General features: G+C 54.0%; 9 protein-coding genes across 9 annotated transcripts in view; 5 read left to right on the top strand and 4 right to left on the bottom strand.

The window, feature by feature from the left end:
• The window catches only part of BO66DRAFT_346208 (putative MFS drug transporter), a gene marked incomplete at its 3' end in the record, with an annotated part of 2,453 nt that extends 375 nt beyond the window's left edge, over nucleotides 1-2,078 (bottom strand). Inside the window, exons 1-6 of the mRNA XM_025644574.1 lie at nucleotides 1,643-2,078; nucleotides 1,462-1,595; nucleotides 621-1,408; nucleotides 358-550; nucleotides 222-287; nucleotides 81-134 (exon numbers count right to left, since the gene is read on the bottom strand). Coding sequence (XP_025505840.1) covers nucleotides 81-134; nucleotides 222-287; nucleotides 358-550; nucleotides 621-1,408; nucleotides 1,462-1,595; nucleotides 1,643-1,795 — 1,388 coding nt within the window. The remainder of the gene's footprint in view (nucleotides 1-80; nucleotides 135-221; nucleotides 288-357; nucleotides 551-620; nucleotides 1,409-1,461; nucleotides 1,596-1,642) is intronic.
• A 380-nt stretch (nucleotides 2,079-2,458) lies between these two features.
• Nucleotides 2,459-4,125, top strand: BO66DRAFT_436878 (putative cysteine synthase B; the record flags this gene model as incomplete). Its single annotated transcript, XM_025650948.1, has 3 exons — nucleotides 2,459-2,651; nucleotides 2,702-3,531; nucleotides 3,583-4,125. 3 exons carry the CDS (start codon nucleotides 2,459-2,461, stop codon nucleotides 4,123-4,125), a joined length of 1,566 nt encoding a protein of 521 aa, XP_025505839.1.
• A 620-nt stretch (nucleotides 4,126-4,745) lies between these two features.
• Nucleotides 4,746-7,400, top strand: BO66DRAFT_45096 (ferric reductase family protein). The gene is made up of 8 exons (XM_025651844.1): nucleotides 4,746-4,999; nucleotides 5,050-5,294; nucleotides 5,345-5,465; nucleotides 5,512-5,575; nucleotides 5,622-5,809; nucleotides 5,856-5,954; nucleotides 6,008-7,174; nucleotides 7,236-7,400. Exons 1-8 carry the CDS (start codon nucleotides 4,890-4,892, stop codon nucleotides 7,240-7,242), a joined length of 2,001 nt encoding a protein of 666 aa, XP_025505838.1. The 5' UTR covers nucleotides 4,746-4,889; the 3' UTR covers nucleotides 7,243-7,400.
• A 117-nt stretch (nucleotides 7,401-7,517) lies between these two features.
• On the top strand, nucleotides 7,518-9,347 carry BO66DRAFT_390496 (uncharacterized protein). The gene is made up of 2 exons (XM_025647022.1): nucleotides 7,518-8,276; nucleotides 8,404-9,347. The coding sequence occupies exons 1-2, from the start codon at nucleotides 7,999-8,001 to the stop codon at nucleotides 8,993-8,995; spliced, it is 870 nt and encodes a 289-aa protein (XP_025505837.1). The 5' UTR covers nucleotides 7,518-7,998; the 3' UTR covers nucleotides 8,996-9,347.
• Nucleotides 9,348-9,915: 568 nt separating this feature from the next.
• On the bottom strand, nucleotides 9,916-11,668 carry BO66DRAFT_318693 (cytochrome P450; the record flags this gene model as incomplete). Its single annotated transcript, XM_025643616.1, has 4 exons — nucleotides 9,916-10,752; nucleotides 10,809-11,022; nucleotides 11,081-11,411; nucleotides 11,461-11,668. 4 exons carry the CDS (start codon nucleotides 11,666-11,668, stop codon nucleotides 9,916-9,918), a joined length of 1,590 nt encoding a protein of 529 aa, XP_025505836.1.
• Nucleotides 11,669-12,016: 348 nt separating this feature from the next.
• Nucleotides 12,017-13,435, top strand: BO66DRAFT_447785 (uncharacterized protein). Its single transcript, XM_025651716.1, has 6 exons — nucleotides 12,017-12,187; nucleotides 12,245-12,385; nucleotides 12,437-12,766; nucleotides 12,823-12,890; nucleotides 12,942-13,021; nucleotides 13,070-13,435. Exons 1-6 carry the CDS (start codon nucleotides 12,035-12,037, stop codon nucleotides 13,327-13,329), a joined length of 1,032 nt encoding a protein of 343 aa, XP_025505835.1. The 5' UTR covers nucleotides 12,017-12,034; the 3' UTR covers nucleotides 13,330-13,435.
• A 400-nt stretch (nucleotides 13,436-13,835) lies between these two features.
• Nucleotides 13,836-15,137, top strand: BO66DRAFT_45067 (uncharacterized protein). Its single transcript, XM_025651827.1, has 3 exons — nucleotides 13,836-14,043; nucleotides 14,127-14,330; nucleotides 14,469-15,137. Exons 1-3 carry the CDS (start codon nucleotides 13,955-13,957, stop codon nucleotides 14,824-14,826), a joined length of 651 nt encoding a protein of 216 aa, XP_025505834.1. The 5' UTR covers nucleotides 13,836-13,954; the 3' UTR covers nucleotides 14,827-15,137.
• BO66DRAFT_390495 (uncharacterized protein) lies at nucleotides 15,000-15,667 on the bottom strand. Its single transcript, XM_025647021.1, has 2 exons — nucleotides 15,197-15,667; nucleotides 15,000-15,137 (listed from the first exon to the last, which is right to left on the bottom strand). The coding sequence occupies exons 1-2, from the start codon at nucleotides 15,258-15,260 to the stop codon at nucleotides 15,004-15,006; spliced, it is 198 nt and encodes a 65-aa protein (XP_025505833.1). The 5' UTR covers nucleotides 15,261-15,667; the 3' UTR covers nucleotides 15,000-15,003.
• A 577-nt stretch (nucleotides 15,668-16,244) lies between these two features.
• On the bottom strand, nucleotides 16,245-18,291 carry BO66DRAFT_419282 (uncharacterized protein; the record flags this gene model as incomplete). The annotated part of the gene is made up of 4 exons (XM_025649804.1): nucleotides 16,245-16,367; nucleotides 16,765-17,542; nucleotides 17,610-17,735; nucleotides 18,245-18,291. 4 exons carry the CDS (start codon nucleotides 18,289-18,291, stop codon nucleotides 16,245-16,247), a joined length of 1,074 nt encoding a protein of 357 aa, XP_025505832.1.
• Between the last annotated feature and the right edge of the window lie 8 nt (nucleotides 18,292-18,299).

Raw genomic sequence — 18,299 nt, 5'->3', positions numbered from 1 at the left:
TTTTTTTTTTGGTTAGTGTTAGGATAGGATATAGGATGGAGGGATGGAGGGATGGGGAAGGGCAAGGCAGGCAAGCGTACAGTATCGTCCCGGCGACCGCGAGGCCTAGGGTTCCTCCTAGGTTGCGCGTGAAGCTGTTTTTCAAAGATCCGTGGTGTCAGAGGTGGTCTTGTATTCCGGGAAGGTTGTGGATGCAGTGGCTGGGGAGGTATGTGACTTACTTCCTGAAGGATGTTGTTACGGCCATATCGCGTCGCGCGACACCCGCTTGGATTGCGATTAGGGCTCTTTGGGTTTGGGTTAGCGTTGCGCTTAAAATATATATCCAAGTAGAGGAGAGAAGGAGGGGTGGCTCACGGCTGCAGTGTGTTCCCTAGGCCCACACCGGTCAACAGCCCATATCCGATCTGCTTGCCTAACCCCGAGGACGACGCATCGAGGGTCGAGAACAGCCCTAGTCCAACTGCCCAGGCGACCCAGCCGAAGAGGATGGGCTCCCGGTACCGACCCAGCCAGTGCACCACCAGGCCGGAGAGCGTGCTGCTGACCGCTACTTTTCTTATTAGTGGATCCCTGTTGGGAGAGGTTTAGGAGAATAGAGGAGGAAACGTAAAACGTACAGGCCATGATGGTGATCGGCAGCAGCATCGCCGCCGCCCGGAGGGCCGAGTACCCCATCGCCAGCTGGTAGAACACCGGGATGTAGTACAGCTGCACCAGGATATTCCACCCGTGCAGGAACATGGTGATGCACGCGCCGTTGACAATCCCCGACCGGAAGATGTGCATCGGCACCAGCGGGTACGCCGTGCCCTTCCACTGCCAGCCCACGAACGCGAGACACACCACCCCGCCGCCGGCGATGGTCCCGACGACCGGCGCCGAGCGCCACGGCCGCTCCCCGCCGCCCCAGGTCAGGCCCAGCAGTACCAGCGATGTACCGCCTAGTGCGAGCAGCGCGCCGAGGAAGTCGATGGCGCGGAGTTTGCGCTTCCAGTCCCCCGTGACCTTGCGCAGCGGGAGGAAGAAGACCACGCAGCACACCGTCAGCGCCGTGAGGGGCAGATTGAGCCGGAAGATCCACCGCCACGAGGCGTGCGTCGCCAGCAGGCCCCCGATGACGGGGCCCAGGCCGTTGGACAGCGCGACCACGGCCCCCAAGATGCCTTGGTACTTTCCGCGGGTGCGGAGAGGCACGACGTCGCTGACGATCAGCTGCACGACCGTCACGAGCCCGCCGCCGCCGATGCCGGTGAAGGCCCGGAAGATGATCAGTTGGGTCGCCGTCTGCGCGAGGGAGGCGGCGAGCGAGCCGAGGAAGAAGATGGCGAGCCCGGCGTAGAGGACGTGCTTGCGGGACCAGACGTCGGAGAGGCGGCCGTAGAGGAGCTGGAAGCATGTTGATGTGCTGGGTTGGGCTTGGTTAGGTGGTGGTCATCGGGGGAACTCTGGGGTACGCACACAAAGTAGCCACCCGAGATCCACGAGGTTTTGTCGCTGGCGTCAAGGGCTTCTCCTATGATCGAGAGACTGGCCGCTAATGTTGTCTGGTCCATGATTGCGAGAAGGTCGACTGTTGAACATGCTAGGAAGATCTGAAGATGTCAGTTGATCGGTTCTGCAAATGGGCGGTGCTTCATACTGTGATGATGGTCTTCCGGGGGACATAGTTCGTTTGCTCGTTGAAGGTGATTGGAGCTGATGCATCGGTTTCCACATCTTCAGACGCTATGACTGCACTTTCTGTGCTGGGGCTGCCCCCCTTGGAGTTCGAGTACAATGCTGTGTTGCTCATGTTGTGAAAGGCAGAAAGCCAAAAGCAAAGGCGAACTGCTTAACGCGAGCAGAGATGAGTTACAAGAGTCAATCGGTCGTGAATTATCGATAGGAAGAGAATCTCGAGCATTGATTCGGCCAAGCCCTATAATGAGGTCGAGTTACATTGACATGCGAGCCACATCTGCAAGCAAGGGCCAGTCGTCCGGTTAGGGCTAGCAGGGATCGTCCAGAAACCTTCTCAAATGCCCTCACCAAGGTCCTCATTTCTGCATACTGTGCCGTGCTGGCCTTCATGTCCGTACCGAGAGTACGCGTTTGAGACACTCGTTACAGCTGCTCGATAGGCTCCATCCGGACAAGACTCTCATGCGCTGCCCGAGTCTGCGAATATCGCAGATATCGATATGTCCACCAGTAGCCGGAATCAGCCAGTAGTTGTGGTCTAATCACACTCTAATGTGCGCAATCGACCAGAACGACCCAAAGCAGACATCAAACGTATACAGCAAGCCGTCCAGTGGGTCATGATCCTGCCACACGCCGGAAGCGACGGTCTGTCTAGATCGGGGAGCTCAAAGCAAGGAGGGGCACCGATATGCACAGCACGAGCATAAAGCATGTATCTGTCCCTCTGAGAAACAAACCGAGTCACACTGCTTTCGTGCCATCATCCTGCAATATGGCCACCACCAACGAGCACAACGTCTACTTCGGGCCGGATGCCCTCAAGAAGTACTTCGACCCTGACTGCCAACCTCCGTTGCCGCTCGTAGAGCTGCCACGGCATCTGAACCCATTCCACCACGAGGGGGTGCGCATCTATGCGAAGATGATGACGATGCACCCTGCAAACAATGTCAAAGCGTTGCCAGGTACATGCGCCCTTGCAGTGATGCATGTTGTTAGTCACTGACTTCTGCAGCTATGAATATGCTCGAATCAGGCGTGATACCTGGACAGACCCAGACGATAGTGGAGTATAGTTCCGGCTCGACGGTCATTTCCATGTCGATGATTGCGCGTGTGATGCATGGAATCGACGACACCCGAGCATATCTCAGCAACAAGACCAGCAACGCCAAGCTCAAGCTGATGCAATTCTTCGGGCTTAACATCACCTTGTTTGGTGGCCCGTCACAGCCGGATCCTTACGATGAACGGGGCGGCATTCAAACCGCACGTGCGATAGCCATGCAGTCCCATAACACCCTCAATCCCAACCAGTATGAAAACCACGACAACTGGGGCGCGCACGTCCGCTGGACCGGACCGCAGATCTTCAAGCAACTCCCCGAGATCAACGTCCTGTGTGCTGGCATGGGCACCTCCGGAACCATGACGGGACTGGGAACCTTTTTCAAGCAGGCAAAGCCATCGGTGTTGCGGCTGGGGGTGTGCACCGCACCGGGAGACCGAGTTCCCGGGCCGCGATCGTTCGCTCTTATGAGGCCTGTGGAGTTTCCCTGGAAAGCCGCAGTCGACATGATCGAGGAGGTCACATCTGCAGACTCATTTTCTCTGTCGCTGGATCTGTGCCGCGAAGGCATTGTTTGTGGCCCATCGTCCGGGTTCAATCTGCAGGGCCTGTTTCAGATGCTCGAGAAGCGCAAACGCGGGGGGACCTTGACGCAGCTGGCGGGACCGGATGGTTCTGTTCACTGCGTCTTCTTATGCTGCGACTTGCCGTATCAGTACATTGGGGAGTATTTTGAGAAGCTGGGACCCGAGAGGTTCCATCCCATCCAGAACGAGGTGAGCAAGCGATACAGAGAATAAGGATACATGCTAACCCCGTGTCCACAGAAACTCACGCAGGTGGATCTTCATCGGTACGACGAGAGCTGGGAACGAAGTCCTGTCGTGTTGTTCGCGCACTTCTACGAGACCCCCAAGTCGTTCCCCCAGGGCCTCCTGAGCAACATCACCCTCCGACCGGCGTGCTGTATCCTGGACCTGAGAACAGCCGTCGATTTCGATTCATGGCACCTCCCCGGCTCGGTCAATGTTCCCTTACGTAGTCTTGGCCTCCATACAGCGAAGCCGTTCGCCAATCCGGATGTGCTAGAGGCGCTCTGGCTGGAGATGGAGACGTTGTTCAGTGATGACAGCAAGCTCGCGCAGCTGGTTTCCCACCATGTGCTGGTGATCTGTTACAATGGCGACACGGCCCGTATTGCCACTAGTGTGCTGCGCGCCAAGGGAGTCCAGGCGGATAGTCTCCGAGGAGGATATCAGGCGCTGAAAGATCACGGACTTTGGGAACAGGAGCAGGTGGATGGCAGCATGGTTGATGGATGTCCGAGTGTGTCTGTGTCGGTAAACAACTTGTCGCTGGCCAAAGCGTAGTAGGGTTGAATGAAGCTAGTCCTGATCGGGAAGGCATACTTAGAGCATGCTCTGCACTTGGCACTAGGCCGGATAGGGATGAGCAACTGATCCTCCCTTCTTCTCTCCTCATCAGTCTCTTCATGTCCATCATCATTTCACTGACGTTCATATCATACAATCAGCTACACGCTATGACCTCTGGCTTTGACCGCAACGTCACGTCCAGCCATCCAATGCTAATCGCGAGTCATCTGCTCAGATGCAGTCCCGCTGGACGGACTATGCCGCTAAACTATCCGCGCAAATCTGCTCACTAGGCGCACATCAAACGATACAAGCTGGCAAATGTGGATATATGCAGACTTATTATAATCGTCCTGACATAATACGCTCTACTCCGTATTGTCCCACCGTCGAAAACGAAACCAGCCGCCCTGCGACAGCCCGACGGAGAAATGTCCGGATGGCTGCATGCGTCCGCATTCCACGCTAACCGGCGAAATGTGCTCAATTCTGAGCGCTGTCCGGCCAATCAGCAATCCACTATGGGATCCAAAGAGGAGTTCATGTCTGGAGTTGGAATGCAATGCCCATAAGGTTGTAGTGCCGTCTTCAAGGCTTCCGCTGGGTAGCTGGCCTACCATGTTTTTCGCTCGTGTGGTTTCCCTCTGCTCCTAATATTTCTCTATGAACAGTGATGAAGTACGGCTTTCAGTTGAAAAGACTTGCTTTCCATATTGAACGGGATAAGCTGGCTCCACGGTATTGACATACTATTCAAAATGGGTTTACCATGGCTGGACCAGCCGGTGATGTTGCACTCTTCCAGAGCAGATAGCTGCAAGTTGACCGTAGAGCAATGCGCCTACCGCAATGGACATTGGAGATACTGGTATGTCTTCGCGCTTTTCATTGTTTTGTTTACTCATGAGATTTCGACAGGTATCAAGCCGATCACGTCTATGCGCTGAACACGATATACTTTCTTTGCGCCACGGTTGGGGTGTTCATGATTATTCGGATGATGGCCAAGTTTAGTCCCCTGTTTTTGCGAAGGACGGCTGTCTGGAGGAGGGCAACGGCAACAGGGCGTTACCTTGCCTACAAAAGTCTTCCCTTACCAGTTGTCTGTTTTCCCGCCACCGGGGTCTTTATCTTGATTGCTGTCGGGGCTGTCTTCTTCCTCGGTTGGTACACAGTCGAGTATGCTGGAACGAACTCTTCTGATGCTCTGCAGCAATGACCCTCGGCCCACAGCCATATTACTGGCCCAATACAGAGACTGTGTCTTATGGAGGCAGTCCTCCAATTGCGACCCGAGCAGGATGGATGGCACTGGGCCTGCTGCCTTTCGTCTTGTCGGTATGCCATTTTCAGTGATTGAGCCTTATTGACCGACAACAGGGCCCTGGGAGCAAAAGCCAATCTGATATCAGCGTTGACTGGGGTCACCCATGAAAAACTGCAGGTTCGTTTCACCCACGTTCATCAATGTACTACGGCTGATTTATCAGATATTCCACCACTGGACTAGCTATGCTATGTTCGTCCTTGCCTTAGTGCACACATTCCCGTTCATTGTTGTTCACATTCAGAAAGGCGACATGACGAAGCAGTGGAAGACGGAGATAACATACTGGACGGGGGTGGCTGCTCTGATACCACAGGCATATTTGACATTTATGTCTCTGCCAGCCATTCGGTGAGCTATGAAGCCTCGGCTGATTGAACATCTATTGACTCTATAGGAACCGATTCTACGAATTCTTCAAAGCCACGCATCTTCTGGCCGCATTCCTGTTTATTGTCTTCTTTTTCTTCCACTGTGACTTTCGTCTCTCATCATGGTATGTTCCCTACGGCTTGTGCGTATGCAACCTAATGTTCTAATGTCCAAAAGGGACTATTTCATTGCATCTGTCGCGATTTACCTCTTGAGTCTTCTTATATCGTTCGCCAAAACCCACCTCATCCATGGCCGTCACTGCGCGACATTCGAGCTTCTCCCTTGCGGCTTCCTCCGTATCACTGTCCCAACTGTTACCGTTGTGTGGCGACCCGCGCAACACGTCTTCATCCGTTTTCTCAGCCCTCGACTGGGTTTACACAGTCTTACCGCACATCCTTTCACCATAAGCTCTACATATCCGACGAAATTCGACTCAGCGATTAAGCCCACCTCCATGCCCAGTACATCACTGGACTCGATCCCGTCCTCAAGCTCGAAGCAGGTACCGAGTAGCAGCATCTGCCCAAGCCTGACATTCTACATCCAGCCCCGCAGCGGCATTACAGCCCGCCTTGCACAGCTTGCCCAGCGCCACCCTGGCTTCTCCATTCCTGTTCTTCTGGAAGGGCCATACAGCGGAATATCCAGAGATCTCGACATCGCACGATTCAGCCATATCATCTTAGTGACGGGAGGGTCGGGGGGTGGTTTCTCTTTCGGGATTCTGGAAGAGGTCCTGCAGGGGGTGAAATATTCCAGAGACTCGTCCACCGATGCCATTACCGATGCAGCGGGAAACAACTCTTCTAGTGCTCTCCCTAGGATCAGCATCATCTTCGCAACTCGGTCTCCAGCAGTAGCAGACTGGTACACCAGTGAGCTCAATCGGATCCTTCTGGAACGGTATTCCAGCTCTCGCAGAATAGACGTGCACATCGACATCCATATCACTTCTCACTCCACTCCCCCTTTCAGCCCATCACCCCCTCAGCCTTCACGGGATGAAGAAGAGAGATACGTCAAAACCCCTGAAGTGACGAACAAGACCACTATCACCCCCTCCGAGGAAGTCAAAGAAGAGACCCAGCCATCGAGCCCAACCACCAACCTTCCGATTACATACCATCAAGCGCGTCGACCAGACCTGTCCCAGCTCCTCACCGCCACAGTTCCTGTCACCAGGAGAGGAGGTGCAGAGCAGAAGATCGGCATCTTCACGTGTGGGCCTGGGTCCATGATCAACGACGTTCGTAATGCGGCGGCCGACGCGCAGTTGCGTGTTGGTAGTGGTAAGATGGCTGGCGTGGAAGAGGTGTATTTGCATACGGAGATGTTTTCGTGAGTTTCCATCCGCTTCTTTGTGACAGATGTTCTTGCTGACTGCGATGTCGCCTTGAAGATGGTGATAGATGATGGTTCATATGGTGGTGCTGAGTACATATCGCAAATACGTTGTGTAGACCAGTATGTTGTCCGGGGGTAGGAGATGGACATGAATAGCGACAGAGCATAGTACATACATCTCTGCATATGACTACTGAAATGGGTTTGTACAGAAATGGACGACTATTCCTACTTTAGCATAGCATAGCGCTCGCCTCATCACATGCGTTGCCTAAATCAACCACGACTTTTATCCTCTCTCCTTCTCCCCTTCTCCTTAGCCCCTTGGCAACTTCTCCCCCAGCCAACACACACCAACTAACAGCGCGTTATTCAACATGGAAGACCCATCCAGCCAGTACATCAAAATAACAGAGCAAGATCGACGGCATCAAGCCCCCCTCCCCCTTACCAACTAGCCCCAAAAAGCAAACGCTAACAGCCTCAGCAGCCCCAACACCCCGATCATCACCATCTCGCTCCGCGCCGCAGACCCCCAATATGTCCTTGACCCCACTACTCTGGGCTTTCGCATACACGCTCACTGGACCTCAGACCAAGAAAGCAGCGGCGAAGGGCAAGACCAAACCTGCATCCTAGACTGGACCGGCGTGGAGGCGGGGGTCCTCTTATTCCGGCTCCTGCCAAGGGGGAATTATGAGCCGGTGACGTTCGAGCAGAATGACTCGAACACCAAGTCCCCGCATCGTCTTTTGGGCTTCACACAGCTCGATATCCCGGATCGATGGGTGCTTGCACCGGGGACCACGACCGCCCCGATGCATCCGCGCATTGAACGGCACGCGTACCATGGCCTACAACCGGACGAGCGGTACGAGATCCTATGGCCCGGCGCTGAGATTCCTCGCTGGGAGTTGGGGGATGCGAGAGAAGCAACAGCTCCGGAGCGCAAGCCTAAGCCCAAGCCCAAGCCCAATGTAGCCCCCCTCGTGATTCCCGGCGGAGCTCGATGCTCGTTCATGCTGAAGGGGGAGAGGGAGCCGGGGCCGATGCCGCGGGCATGGAGCCCGCCACCACTGGAGCAGACGGATCGAGTGTGAGTCCTCGCCTACTGTAGTGCCTCCCGTCTTTTCCTGTGCGATTTCCTTTTCTTGCCCGAAAATAACTGAAACGGGGAACCGGACCGGCAAGCCCTCAGCCACTAACTAACCCCCGGTTACCAGTCCCGGCGCCCCAGTCCTCACCGTTGAGCTGAAGGCTACGACCTCGCACTGGAACCCAAGAAAACGCCTCCCCATAACATGGACGATAACGTATCACGGCACCGCCGGGAGAGAAGACCATCCCCCCACCAACCCCCGGCCCATCACCTTCCGCACCTACAGTTTCTGCACTTACGGAGCCTTCCGCGCGTATCGCCAGCGATACAAGGATGGAGAATGGGAGTCCTACGACGAAGGCGGGAGCTGTCAGTTCCCCAGTGGTCCCGACGATCCCTATCAAGTGATCGTGGGCAAGGAGAGAGAAAAGGCCCGCTTCATCAGCCTGCGGCCGGGGCAGACGTACTCGAGGTCGGTGCATCTCTACTCGCAAGACGACCTGCCGCCGTATCCGGCTACCGGGGAGGTCCTGCGCTATCGGTTCGTTGGCTGTGTGCTGGACTGGTGGGATTGGGGCACGTTGGAGGAGCATGTTGATACGGCGGTGACCGTGCCTGGGTTTCTGGGCGGGGAGGTCCTTGAGCCCAGGGATAATGGGGGGCGAGCGAGGGTGGTTGTGCCTGCTTCGAATCTGGTCGAGTTTACTGTTCTTTGAGGCCGCGTTACATACCGTTTCTGTTTGTGGAGTTTGTTCTCATGTGCAGTGAGTTAGATCTCTCACATTTTGGGTACATAAACACTCATCAGACTGTGTTGTGGCTCGATTTTCGTGGCATTCTTGCGTGAAGCACGGGTTCATAGGGAGAGAGAAGGCTACGAATGATAGGGGGAAGGAGGTGACGTATGGGACGGATCATCTTGGCTGGGATACGTGTGAGTGTGTGTGTATGTATGTGTCAAGGTGGTTGGTCAAGATCTGTTGCAGTCGAGAGGATTTATTTGAAGAGTATAGTACCTTAAGTATAGGTAGGCACTGGCTGCTGTGGTTGCCGTGGGTTGCTCTGGCGGGCTTTGTGGATGAACTTGAGGCTTGGAGTGGCTACGCATACTTCGCGTTAAGCCCTAGGATCTGCACTGGGTTTGGACTGAGTACCTAGTCTAGCAGTAGACTGATCTATGAGATCACCCCTGGGTCTGTTGGTGGGGCTGCTATTGAGATACGAAGCAGATGGGCTTAGTCTTGTGCTATCCTGTGGCTGGAATTGTTCCGCAGGTTTGTTCAGATAAGAGGTTGTTGATGATAGTCTGGTCTGCATGTTTTCCATATGGTTTGACTGATGCGTGGTGTTGGGTATGTGGACCTATGGACTGTAGTATAAGATTGTAGGTTACTCTCGGGTATACAGCGTGTTGTATTGATATTGACCTTGGATCAAAGGAGAGATGTTTGGCGGTCCTATGTAGGAGGATACTTTGCATAAGACTTGGACTGGTGCGCGGTATACCTATATAAGTTAGTTCTACTTTGAATGTAACTGAGGCAATGTATATGTATCTCTTTCTACCAAACTCAACTCTCAAATTCCATGATGGCCATGTAGTCTTACAATACTTAATAAAAGCAAGCCCTACAGGCTACTCTCCCACCCTCGCCCTCACCCTCACCCTCACCCCCCTCGACCCCAATCCCGGCATAGCAACCTGATAATCACACCAAAACGCCACATCCTCCTCCCCCGTCTCAAACAGCGTCATCTCAAACGCACGCACCAACCCCGCAATAACCAGAAACAGCTCCGCGCGCGCGAGCTCGATCCCCAAACACCTCCGCCCGCCCTTCCCAAACGCCATCTGAAACTTCCATCGCTCTCTCCCGGCATCCCCGAGCCACCGATCCGGATCGAAGACCCACGGCTCCGGAAACACGGTCTCCGCCGTGTGCGCGCTCAGCGTCGTGATGCTTTTCGGTGTGCCCGAGGGGATTACATATGATTTGGGTTGCGCACCGGGAGGGTTGCACGGTGATGGGGCAACATGCGCGGAGGGCGTGTAAGTTAGCGGCTCATAGGCGATCCTGGCTGTTCGGGCGGTGACGCCGAAAGGGAGGCGGTTGCTTTCCTCGATGACCGCGGAGAGGTAGGGCAGTTGCTCGAGCTGCGTCCACGAGGCGGATGCGGGGACCGTGCGGAGCTCCTGGCGCAGCTTCGCAAGGAGCACCGGGTTGGCGAGGAGGTGGTAGAAGGCGACGGCGAGGGTCTGCGCGGGTGATTCAGTCCCCGCTAGCGCGAGCAGGGTGCCTTCTTGTCCGAGGCGGAGGAGCGTCTTCTCTGTGTCTGGGAGGGTGGGGTTGTCGAGGACGGAGTCGAAGACGGATTCTTTGCCTGTTGGTCCCAAACCCGCGGGTTTAGCGGCGGTGGTTGTTGTTGCTGAGGCTTTGGTGTGCGTGAGGGTGAGGAGTTCGTTGCGGACTCGCTTTTGGGATTTTAGTGATGATGGTTGTGGAGTTGGGATGGGGGAGGGGGGCTTACGTCGAAGAGTGCAAGCATATCCACGAGCCCTGGGGGCATCATTGGCCGGCTGATGGATAGCGGGAGAGATTCGAGGATATCAGGGATCCACGGGAAGTGCTTGTTGAGGTTGATGCCCATTAGGAGCTCTTTGCTGTTCTGGCGGAGGATGGCTGCTTTGGGCTCGTTGGACAGTATGTCGGTCTGGTGCGCGAAGAGGAAATTCGTGACGACGCTTTGGGGGGAGGTTAGTCTGGATTTCTGCCAAATAAATGATGTGACGATTGACTTACTCGTTGAAAAATGCGAAAAAGGCATCCGACAAGTTCACTGGCGTGTTGTCGGCTGCATGAGTCGCGATCAATTGCTTCAATTGCTCGACCTTGTCGGTGATCAACCCTTCCAGATACAAAATGTTCTTCTTGCTGAAGAAATGGGTGAGAGATTCCCGTCGCAGTTTGTGCAGGTGATAGTCGGCGGTGGTGCCCACTCCGCCGGGGATGCGAACACTCCGTAGTTGATAGTCGTACTTATTCCTTCGAGCCATTGCGGGCGCGTAGACAGTGTCCAGAAAGCCGACGTCGTTGATATGGATCTCGTCGGGAGTGACTTGGATGATGGGGCCTAGAAAGCGTCGGCGCTTGGCTTGAGTAGGGAGCAGATTCTGACGTACCATATTGTTTGTGAAGTTCCTGTATCTTGAAGACGTATTGACCGGGCTGGATGGCGTCGAAATAGAACTCGTACCACCATGTCAGAGCTGCGAGGCGGGGACCTGGAACGTGGGCGATTGGATGGAACCAGAGGCGACGGAGAGCTTCAACTGCTGTCCATAGCAACAGCACAATGGCGGTGGTTTCAAGAATCCAGAGCAACGTCATGATCATTAACAACTTACAGACTCAATGGAGGGAAGAAGAAGAAGAAGAAGAAGAAAGAGGGGAGGGCGAGGAGGAGTACTTTTGGCATGAGGTTGCAGCGGTGAGGCTTATCAAGCAAAAGAAAAGGCAACCGTTGGTGATCGACTAGGTTGGAGACAAACAAATATAGCCACCTTCGGTATCAAACCGGCCATGATCACCCCAGATCATCCTTACCTCTGTCTATCACCGGTAAGTTAGATCCAGCACGAGTTGTCAATATCCCGTGCCAATCTCTTACTTTAAAAGATAGCCTTGTTCCAACCGTCATCTAATAATGAATTTCTATACCACGGATGGCATTCGAGAGACGTTACTATTATCATCATGTCACGAACATACGCAACACCTGCCGCGATCATGACCATCTCCATCCTCTTCCCCGTGTTGGGCACTCTGACAGTCATACTTCGCTTCTTTGCGAGAAAGAGGTCGAAATCTGTGCTATGGATTGACGATTGGTTGACTTTGCCCGCACTGGTGAGTGTTGTGAGTGTGAGATTGAATCGAGTAAGTACTCTGACCTATTCAATGCAGCTTTTGGAGTATACGCTTGCGGCACTTCTACTCTGGGGCGCAACAACAGGATCCTTGGGGGGCCATCTTCCCCCACCTGCTGATCCACGCCCAGAGGGTTATCTCTTTTCGACCTCTGATCAACAGATCAGACTACTACAGGTTGAAATCCCACGTCATTCATCACAGATCCGGATACTAAACGTGCCCTAGATCCAGTATTTTGCTGACATAGCGACTGTCTTCGCGTTTGGTTTCACCAAACTCAGCATTCTCTGCTTCTACCGTAGCATATTCTGCAGTAGACGGACCACCAGGACCGCCTTCCACACCGTCACTATGTTTATGATAGCACTCGTCGCGGTTTGGACTCTGGTGTTCGGAGTTTGTACCATCTTCCTCTGTGGCTCTCGTCCCGAGCATGCGTGGGCGACGGTTGCCGTCATTGCAGAAAAATGCAGTCTGCAGCTCCCACTCCTCGAGGGATATGCGATTTCAGACTTCATCATGGACATCATTATATGGTTACTACCACTGCCACGGGTAGATCCATCCATTTTCCTACGACCACAGACTCGAAAGCTAAGTATACACTGCAGATATGGTCGTTGAACATGTCCGTCCGCCAAAAACTGCTACTTGGACTGGTCTTTCTTGTTGGTCTTCTGTAAGCAACACTTCTAAAAACTTCATGGTCTATGCCATAACCACTTCGCAGGGCGATCGCAGCGTCTGCTACACGGATGATCATCTACATCACTCATGTCGTCAACGCCTTTGCTGAATCAGACGGAGAAAGTACGAAAACCACGCGCCCCTTCGAAGCTCCATGCTAAAAGTACACAGCACTCATCACATACCTCCTGTTCTGGACTATGGTCGAGTGCGGTCTGGGTGTGATCGTGATCTGCCTCCCTTCGCTACGTTCAGTTTATAGCACAATCGGGCTTTGTTCGTTTGTCAACAGCTTCAAAAGCTATTTACATCGGAAATCAACGTCAACAACTTCGGGCGCGACACGAATCAACAGCCTAGATGCCTCTGTGAATTCTGTCAGCCTCGTCGCTCTCAAAAATTCCCCGCATATGGCTCTCAGGACGGACTAAGACATCGATTAGCGTTGGGCGCAATGCTCTAGTGTCAGAAAGTCCGCTAGGATCAGAGCGAACGATTCGTGCCAGAGAGGAGGTAGAGTCTGCTACGCTAGAGTCGAGATGATTGTGTCGACTTGATTGCAGATCACTACCCCCGGACCGTCTGCAGAGTGACTTGCCTCTTTGGGTAGGAGGTCGCTAAGCGGCAGCGACAGATAGCGTATGCTTGGTCGAATTATCCTTGTCTAGTTTGCCCGGGCCTGCACTTTGCACTGCCCAAATGTCAGACTCTGAGGTTACACGAGCGCAACCAGACGATGTTTGATGGTTTGCACAGTGAATCCAGAGCATGCAGAGCACAGTGCCTTGACTTGCATTTGCTAAACAATCTCAATTTCAAACCTACATAGCTATAGATATACTGCAGCAATGCTATCCCCAGCTTACCATAGATTCGATCAATTAGGGCTATCACTCTGGGATTGACCGCGAACATGCCCCTTACTACCCACGCCGCACCGGCAATCAAATATAGCTCTCTCGATGAATCCTCCGAACCCAACAATCCTATTCTAACCGAGCACCTCAGAGGCTATGGCTCTGCTATTTGCGAGAACTGGCGAGATGTTATAATAATATGCCTAAGCATTCTCTGCGCCGGGCTCTTACTAGATCGTACCTTTACCCGGACGGACACAAAAGGCCACGAGCCCACCCTAGAATACGGTCCGTATCTTCTATCATCAACCCCCCCCCCCCCCCCCACTTCAACCTTGGAGGGCCTTCACTAACCTCAAAGAATAAACCAGGAAGCGACTCCCGCTGGGTTTAATACCACTGGACAACCGGAATCTACAGCGCACGGCACCCCGAACACGCCGACCGGGTGCATCAAGCCTGGGAGGCGATCGTCCCCGCGTGGCGGTGGACCACATCTGGGCGGCGCAGCACCGTCTGCCCGCGAGCATGAGTCTGCCGTCCAACTCGTCCAAGGGGGTTTACATCCTTGATGCGTGGGTTTTTTTTCCACTTCCACCCCCCCCCCCCTTTTTCCTCATAGCGCAACAAATGGGCATCCGTGAACATTCCAGCACAAATCACAATAGAGACTGGGGAATAAGAACAACGGAATGATAGCTGAGTGACTATAGATACCACCAAATCCACTGCCTAACCATCATCCGCCGCACACTACGCGAGATTCTGGAAACGGGGCATCCCCCACCCAGCATCCCTCTCCAGCACGCCTGGCACTGCTTCGACAGCTTGCTGCAGTATCTCGTCTGCGGGAACTCGGGGGATACGCTCCTCTATACCTGGGGACGGAACCAGACTGGGGATGGACAGGCACGGAAGTGTGTCGACTGGCGGGAGAGGAAGGAGTGGATTCGAAGGCGGACGGCTTGCTATCGCGATACGGAGGCGCCGGTGAGGCTGGTGGATCATTTTACGGGATGCGAAGACGGTGACGAGGCGGGGGATGATGGGATTCGGTTGGATTTGTGGTAGCAATGATGAGCTTTTGTCTGATCATATCATGGGATGGGGAAGCAATCATGGGTTGTAAATGAGATACTAACTGGACTCTCCCGCTTCGATTCTGCACAGAAAGAACGCACTTAGGTACAAAGTCTGGAGGGTACAGTGCGCTCTGAGTATGTGTATCATACAACGTGGTCAATGGTACTACCACCCCTCCCCTATCACAGTGTTGTCCACCTCCTCGTTCTCGTCATGCACCGCGTCAGCTCGTGGAAGAAGGCGATGAGCTTCGGGTTCATTGCGGTCTCTTGTGTTGAGGGATAGCGATGGCTCAATAGCTTCAATCTTCAGTTAGCATGTGCAGTACTTTTTTTTTTGGCCTATGTTTGAGGCGTACGTGAATTGATTGCAGCATGGACGGCCAGGAAGAGGCTCAGGAGCCAGATCAGACTGATTTTCATCGTGGAGGGTTGGCTTTGGAGAATCTTAGCGGAGAAGAGAAGCTTGATGATGATGCTGTTCTTTGTTCTTCATTGTGATAAGGACGGTGGCTCAATGACTTCGTTTTATAGACTTGAAGGAGGATGGGGCACCGAATACCCATGGCATAGACAAACATGCAAGTGAATGCACCGTGACAAATGTGATCATGCATCGAGAAATGGGAAAAGATGCGAGCCGCCGCGTGCAGAGGCTGGTCTGCATCCTGCCCTAAGAGCAGGGTTTGAGCCTTCGATCAGCGAGCGTATCGTATGTACAAGGAAAACAACGCCTTTTGCGCGGCTGGTTGCACTTATATGCGAGTCTTACAGTACTGTACTTCCCCGCTGGTTCGACGCACGGCCAGTTGAGAATGTGAACATCGTGCAAGCAAACGACATCTTCAATCTCGAAGAGTAGTGATCACAGCGACGCCATGCCATCTAAGCCCTTACTATAAGCACAGTAACCTCCAGTACTTAGCTACAACCACCACCCCCAACTCAGCCCTTGCACCAACAAACCCCAACCAACCAGCCCATCCTTCCCCACCGCCCAAACACCCTCCCCAACGAATCCACGCCCATGAACCTGAGTATAATCAACCAGGACGACCACGACCATGGAATTGAAACAGGAATCTCTATATACAGCGCAGTACATATACCTGAAAAAAACAAGTGGATTCTCTAGCCAGCCCGCAGCAGATCCGATCCGCTTTACGCTGCTTCCCTTTTTCAGACACACACACACACACACACATATACACACTGAAATAGAAAAAAGCAAAGGAACGGTATTACAGCTCTAGTCTATTCAGCTCTAGTCTATTCTCAATGACGATATGATAGGATAGCATGGTACAGGAGAGACATGACCTCAAAGCAAATGTGCATGTGCATGTGCAAGAAGACTGCTGGAGAACGCCAAAGGTCAAGGTTCTGGGTAGTGGGGATGGTCTAGATCTAGATTTGCATCTGGGTCCTGGATTGAGAGCTGCAGGAGGTTTTCGTTCGATTGTGGGTGTATGGGAGTGTGGATTGGAGTGGAGTGGTGTCGAGTGGAGTGGAGTGGGTATGTCTGTTTGTCTGTATGGAGGTATGTATGTATGTGCTTGTGTGTGTAATGTAATGTAGTGTAGTGTATGTATGTGTGTGTAGTGTAGTGTAATCTGTGGTAACGTAAGTAGTGTAAGCAGTGTAAGTAGCGGCATCAACCGTCGCATAAGTAGTCTATCGCCGAGCAAAATCATATCCAAGCCCAAGCCCAAGTCCAAGTCCAGTCGCGAGGACCATATTCCCTCCCCGGAATCGAAAATCTCATAAAATGCATAACGCGGGAAGGATCTCCCCCCCAAGCCATCTAATCTCCCAGCTGAATCCAGCCCTCAACCAGGCAAAGCGTCATTCTTCCCATATTCTCAAGGGCAAACTAGGATCTCCCCTCCAACCCCCCCATCAACCAAGCCCTCATCCGCACGTTCACCACCCCGCCAACCCCATAAGCCGGCACGATCTTGCCCATCCGCGCAAAACAGCTCGGCACATAATCCCGACGGATCCGCGCCACGCGCTCCCGCCACCCCAGCCCACCGGGCGGCTGCCGATTGTACAGATCCAAGCCCAGCAGATGCATGGGCGTGCTGGCGAACTGCATGAGCGCGGGGCAGCTGAACTGCGCCAGCGCCGCCTTCATGCCGGGGGTGGCGGCGACGCGGTCGGGGATGTGCGGCGCCAGCAGGGCGGGGATGTTGAACGAGGCGAAGATGGTGATGCTGTCGCGCAGGCAGAAGAGGGCGTAGGAGATGCGCGGGACAGTGGGGGCGCCGGGGCCGGTGGCCGGGTGGCACGAGGCAGCGGTGGTGGTGTGTTTGGGGCGGGGGATTGTGATTGTTGGGGAGAAATTGGAGTTCGGCTTGGGAGGTGTGGTGACGGTAGTGCTGGGGGCATTACTGCCGGGAGGTGACGCCCCGAAGATCCTCGCGAATCGGGCATCCTTGTATACGCAGATGCCCATGTTGACGACCGTCGTCGACAAGAATTTGGCCGTGCCGGGGAAGACCGTCGAGAAGGGCTTGTCGCGCATCGTCGACATCACCGTGTCGATCGTGTTGGCCGTCAGGTAGGTCGCGGTGTACAGCGTGTAGATCAGCAGGAACGGCGTGCTTAGGAAGAAGGCCCCCGGGTGGGCGGCCATGGAGCGGAAGCATGAGCTGATCGTCTGTTGGATCGGGAGGCCCTTGGCTGCTTTCTCGATGATCGCGCTGGAGATTGCGGCGAACAGGTTAGTGGAATCATCCCGAGTAAGGTTGTTGAGCGGTGGTGGCCTACCGATCAATCACGGTGATGACCGGGCAGGTGAGCGCACCCGCCGTCGCCGCGCTGGCGATATCCACCCCCAGGCGCGTCCCCAGACGGTCGGTGTTCCACCTCGTCGTGGAGACGGGCGATCGCTCGCTGATGGCCGACATACTCGTAGGAAGAGACGAGGGCGCTTCGGGGGCAAGTGCACTCCGCGTCATTTTTCTAACAGAGGGAAAAAATAGAGAGAGAGAGAGGGCTGATTGCTAATATAACGTCATCCGGACGGTGGCTGGAGAAGACAATTGCCGCAGATTTCAAAATTGAAGAACGATGCAGAGAATAAAAGGCCTCACTCAAAATACAGACTACTGAAACATTGTGCTGGTCACCAGCGCACCCAAAATGTCACTTCTGCAAAAGCAAACGAACGTCAGCCAGTCAGCCAGTCAGTCAGTCAGCCGCAAAGAAAAAAGAAGTCGGGGGTGAGGGAGTTGACATGCACCAACGGACGAGAATCGCCCGGCCGGCATAATTTGGATGCGCCTCGGGAATTGTCCTCCGATGCCGGCCGATGCAATCGTTGTGCTCGTATTAATCAATCAATCCATCAATCCATCAATCAATCAATGGGTATTCGAAATCCCGACCATTTTCAATCCAACCCTTGCGCGGTCGGTCCACTTCCCGGGTAATTATCCAAGGAACACATACTTTCAT

Source organism: Aspergillus aculeatinus (genome assembly GCF_003184765.1).
Source record: "Aspergillus aculeatinus CBS 121060 unplaced genomic scaffold BO66scaffold_14, whole genome shotgun sequence".
Classification (NCBI taxonomy): Eukaryota; Fungi; Ascomycota; class Eurotiomycetes; order Eurotiales; family Aspergillaceae; genus Aspergillus; species Aspergillus aculeatinus.
Note: the sequence above shows the minus strand (reverse complement) of the source record. Positions and strands in the feature narration are given on the sequence as shown.

What these genes read in the sequence shown, in the direction of transcription:
- BO66DRAFT_45067 (XM_025651827.1), top strand. Translation starts at nt 13,955, where the DNA reads ATGCCTAAGCATTCTCTGCGCCGGGCTCTTACTAGATCGTACCTTTAC. An exon ending in CGAGCCCACCCTAGAATACG is followed by an intron (nt 14,044 to 14,126) that starts GTCCGTATCTTC and finishes AGAATAAACCAG; the next exon opens with GAAGCGACTCCCGCTGGGTT. An exon ending in GGGGTTTACATCCTTGATGC is followed by an intron (nt 14,331 to 14,468) that starts GTGGGTTTTTTT and finishes GAGTGACTATAG; the next exon opens with ATACCACCAAATCCACTGCC.
- BO66DRAFT_390496 (XM_025647022.1), top strand. Translation starts at nt 7,999, where the DNA reads ATGCATCCGCGCATTGAACGGCACGCGTACCATGGCCTACAACCGGAC. An exon ending in CTGGAGCAGACGGATCGAGT is followed by an intron (nt 8,277 to 8,403) that starts GTGAGTCCTCGC and finishes CCCGGTTACCAG; the next exon opens with TCCCGGCGCCCCAGTCCTCA.
- BO66DRAFT_390495 (XM_025647021.1), bottom strand. Translation starts at nt 15,260, where the DNA reads ATGAAAATCAGTCTGATCTGGCTCCTGAGCCTCTTCCTGGCCGTCCAT. An exon ending in CCATGCTGCAATCAATTCAC is followed by an intron (nt 15,138 to 15,196) that starts GTACGCCTCAAA and finishes TGAAGATTGAAG; the next exon opens with CTATTGAGCCATCGCTATCC.
- BO66DRAFT_447785 (XM_025651716.1), top strand. Translation starts at nt 12,035, where the DNA reads ATGTCACGAACATACGCAACACCTGCCGCGATCATGACCATCTCCATC. An exon ending in GGTTGACTTTGCCCGCACTG is followed by an intron (nt 12,188 to 12,244) that starts GTGAGTGTTGTG and finishes TATTCAATGCAG; the next exon opens with CTTTTGGAGTATACGCTTGC. An exon ending in AACAGATCAGACTACTACAG is followed by an intron (nt 12,386 to 12,436) that starts GTTGAAATCCCA and finishes AACGTGCCCTAG; the next exon opens with ATCCAGTATTTTGCTGACAT.
- BO66DRAFT_45096 (XM_025651844.1), top strand. Translation starts at nt 4,890, where the DNA reads ATGGGTTTACCATGGCTGGACCAGCCGGTGATGTTGCACTCTTCCAGA. An exon ending in CGGGGCTGTCTTCTTCCTCG is followed by an intron (nt 5,295 to 5,344) that starts GTTGGTACACAG and finishes GATGCTCTGCAG; the next exon opens with CAATGACCCTCGGCCCACAG. An exon ending in GGCCTGCTGCCTTTCGTCTT is followed by an intron (nt 5,466 to 5,511) that starts GTCGGTATGCCA and finishes GACCGACAACAG; the next exon opens with GGCCCTGGGAGCAAAAGCCA.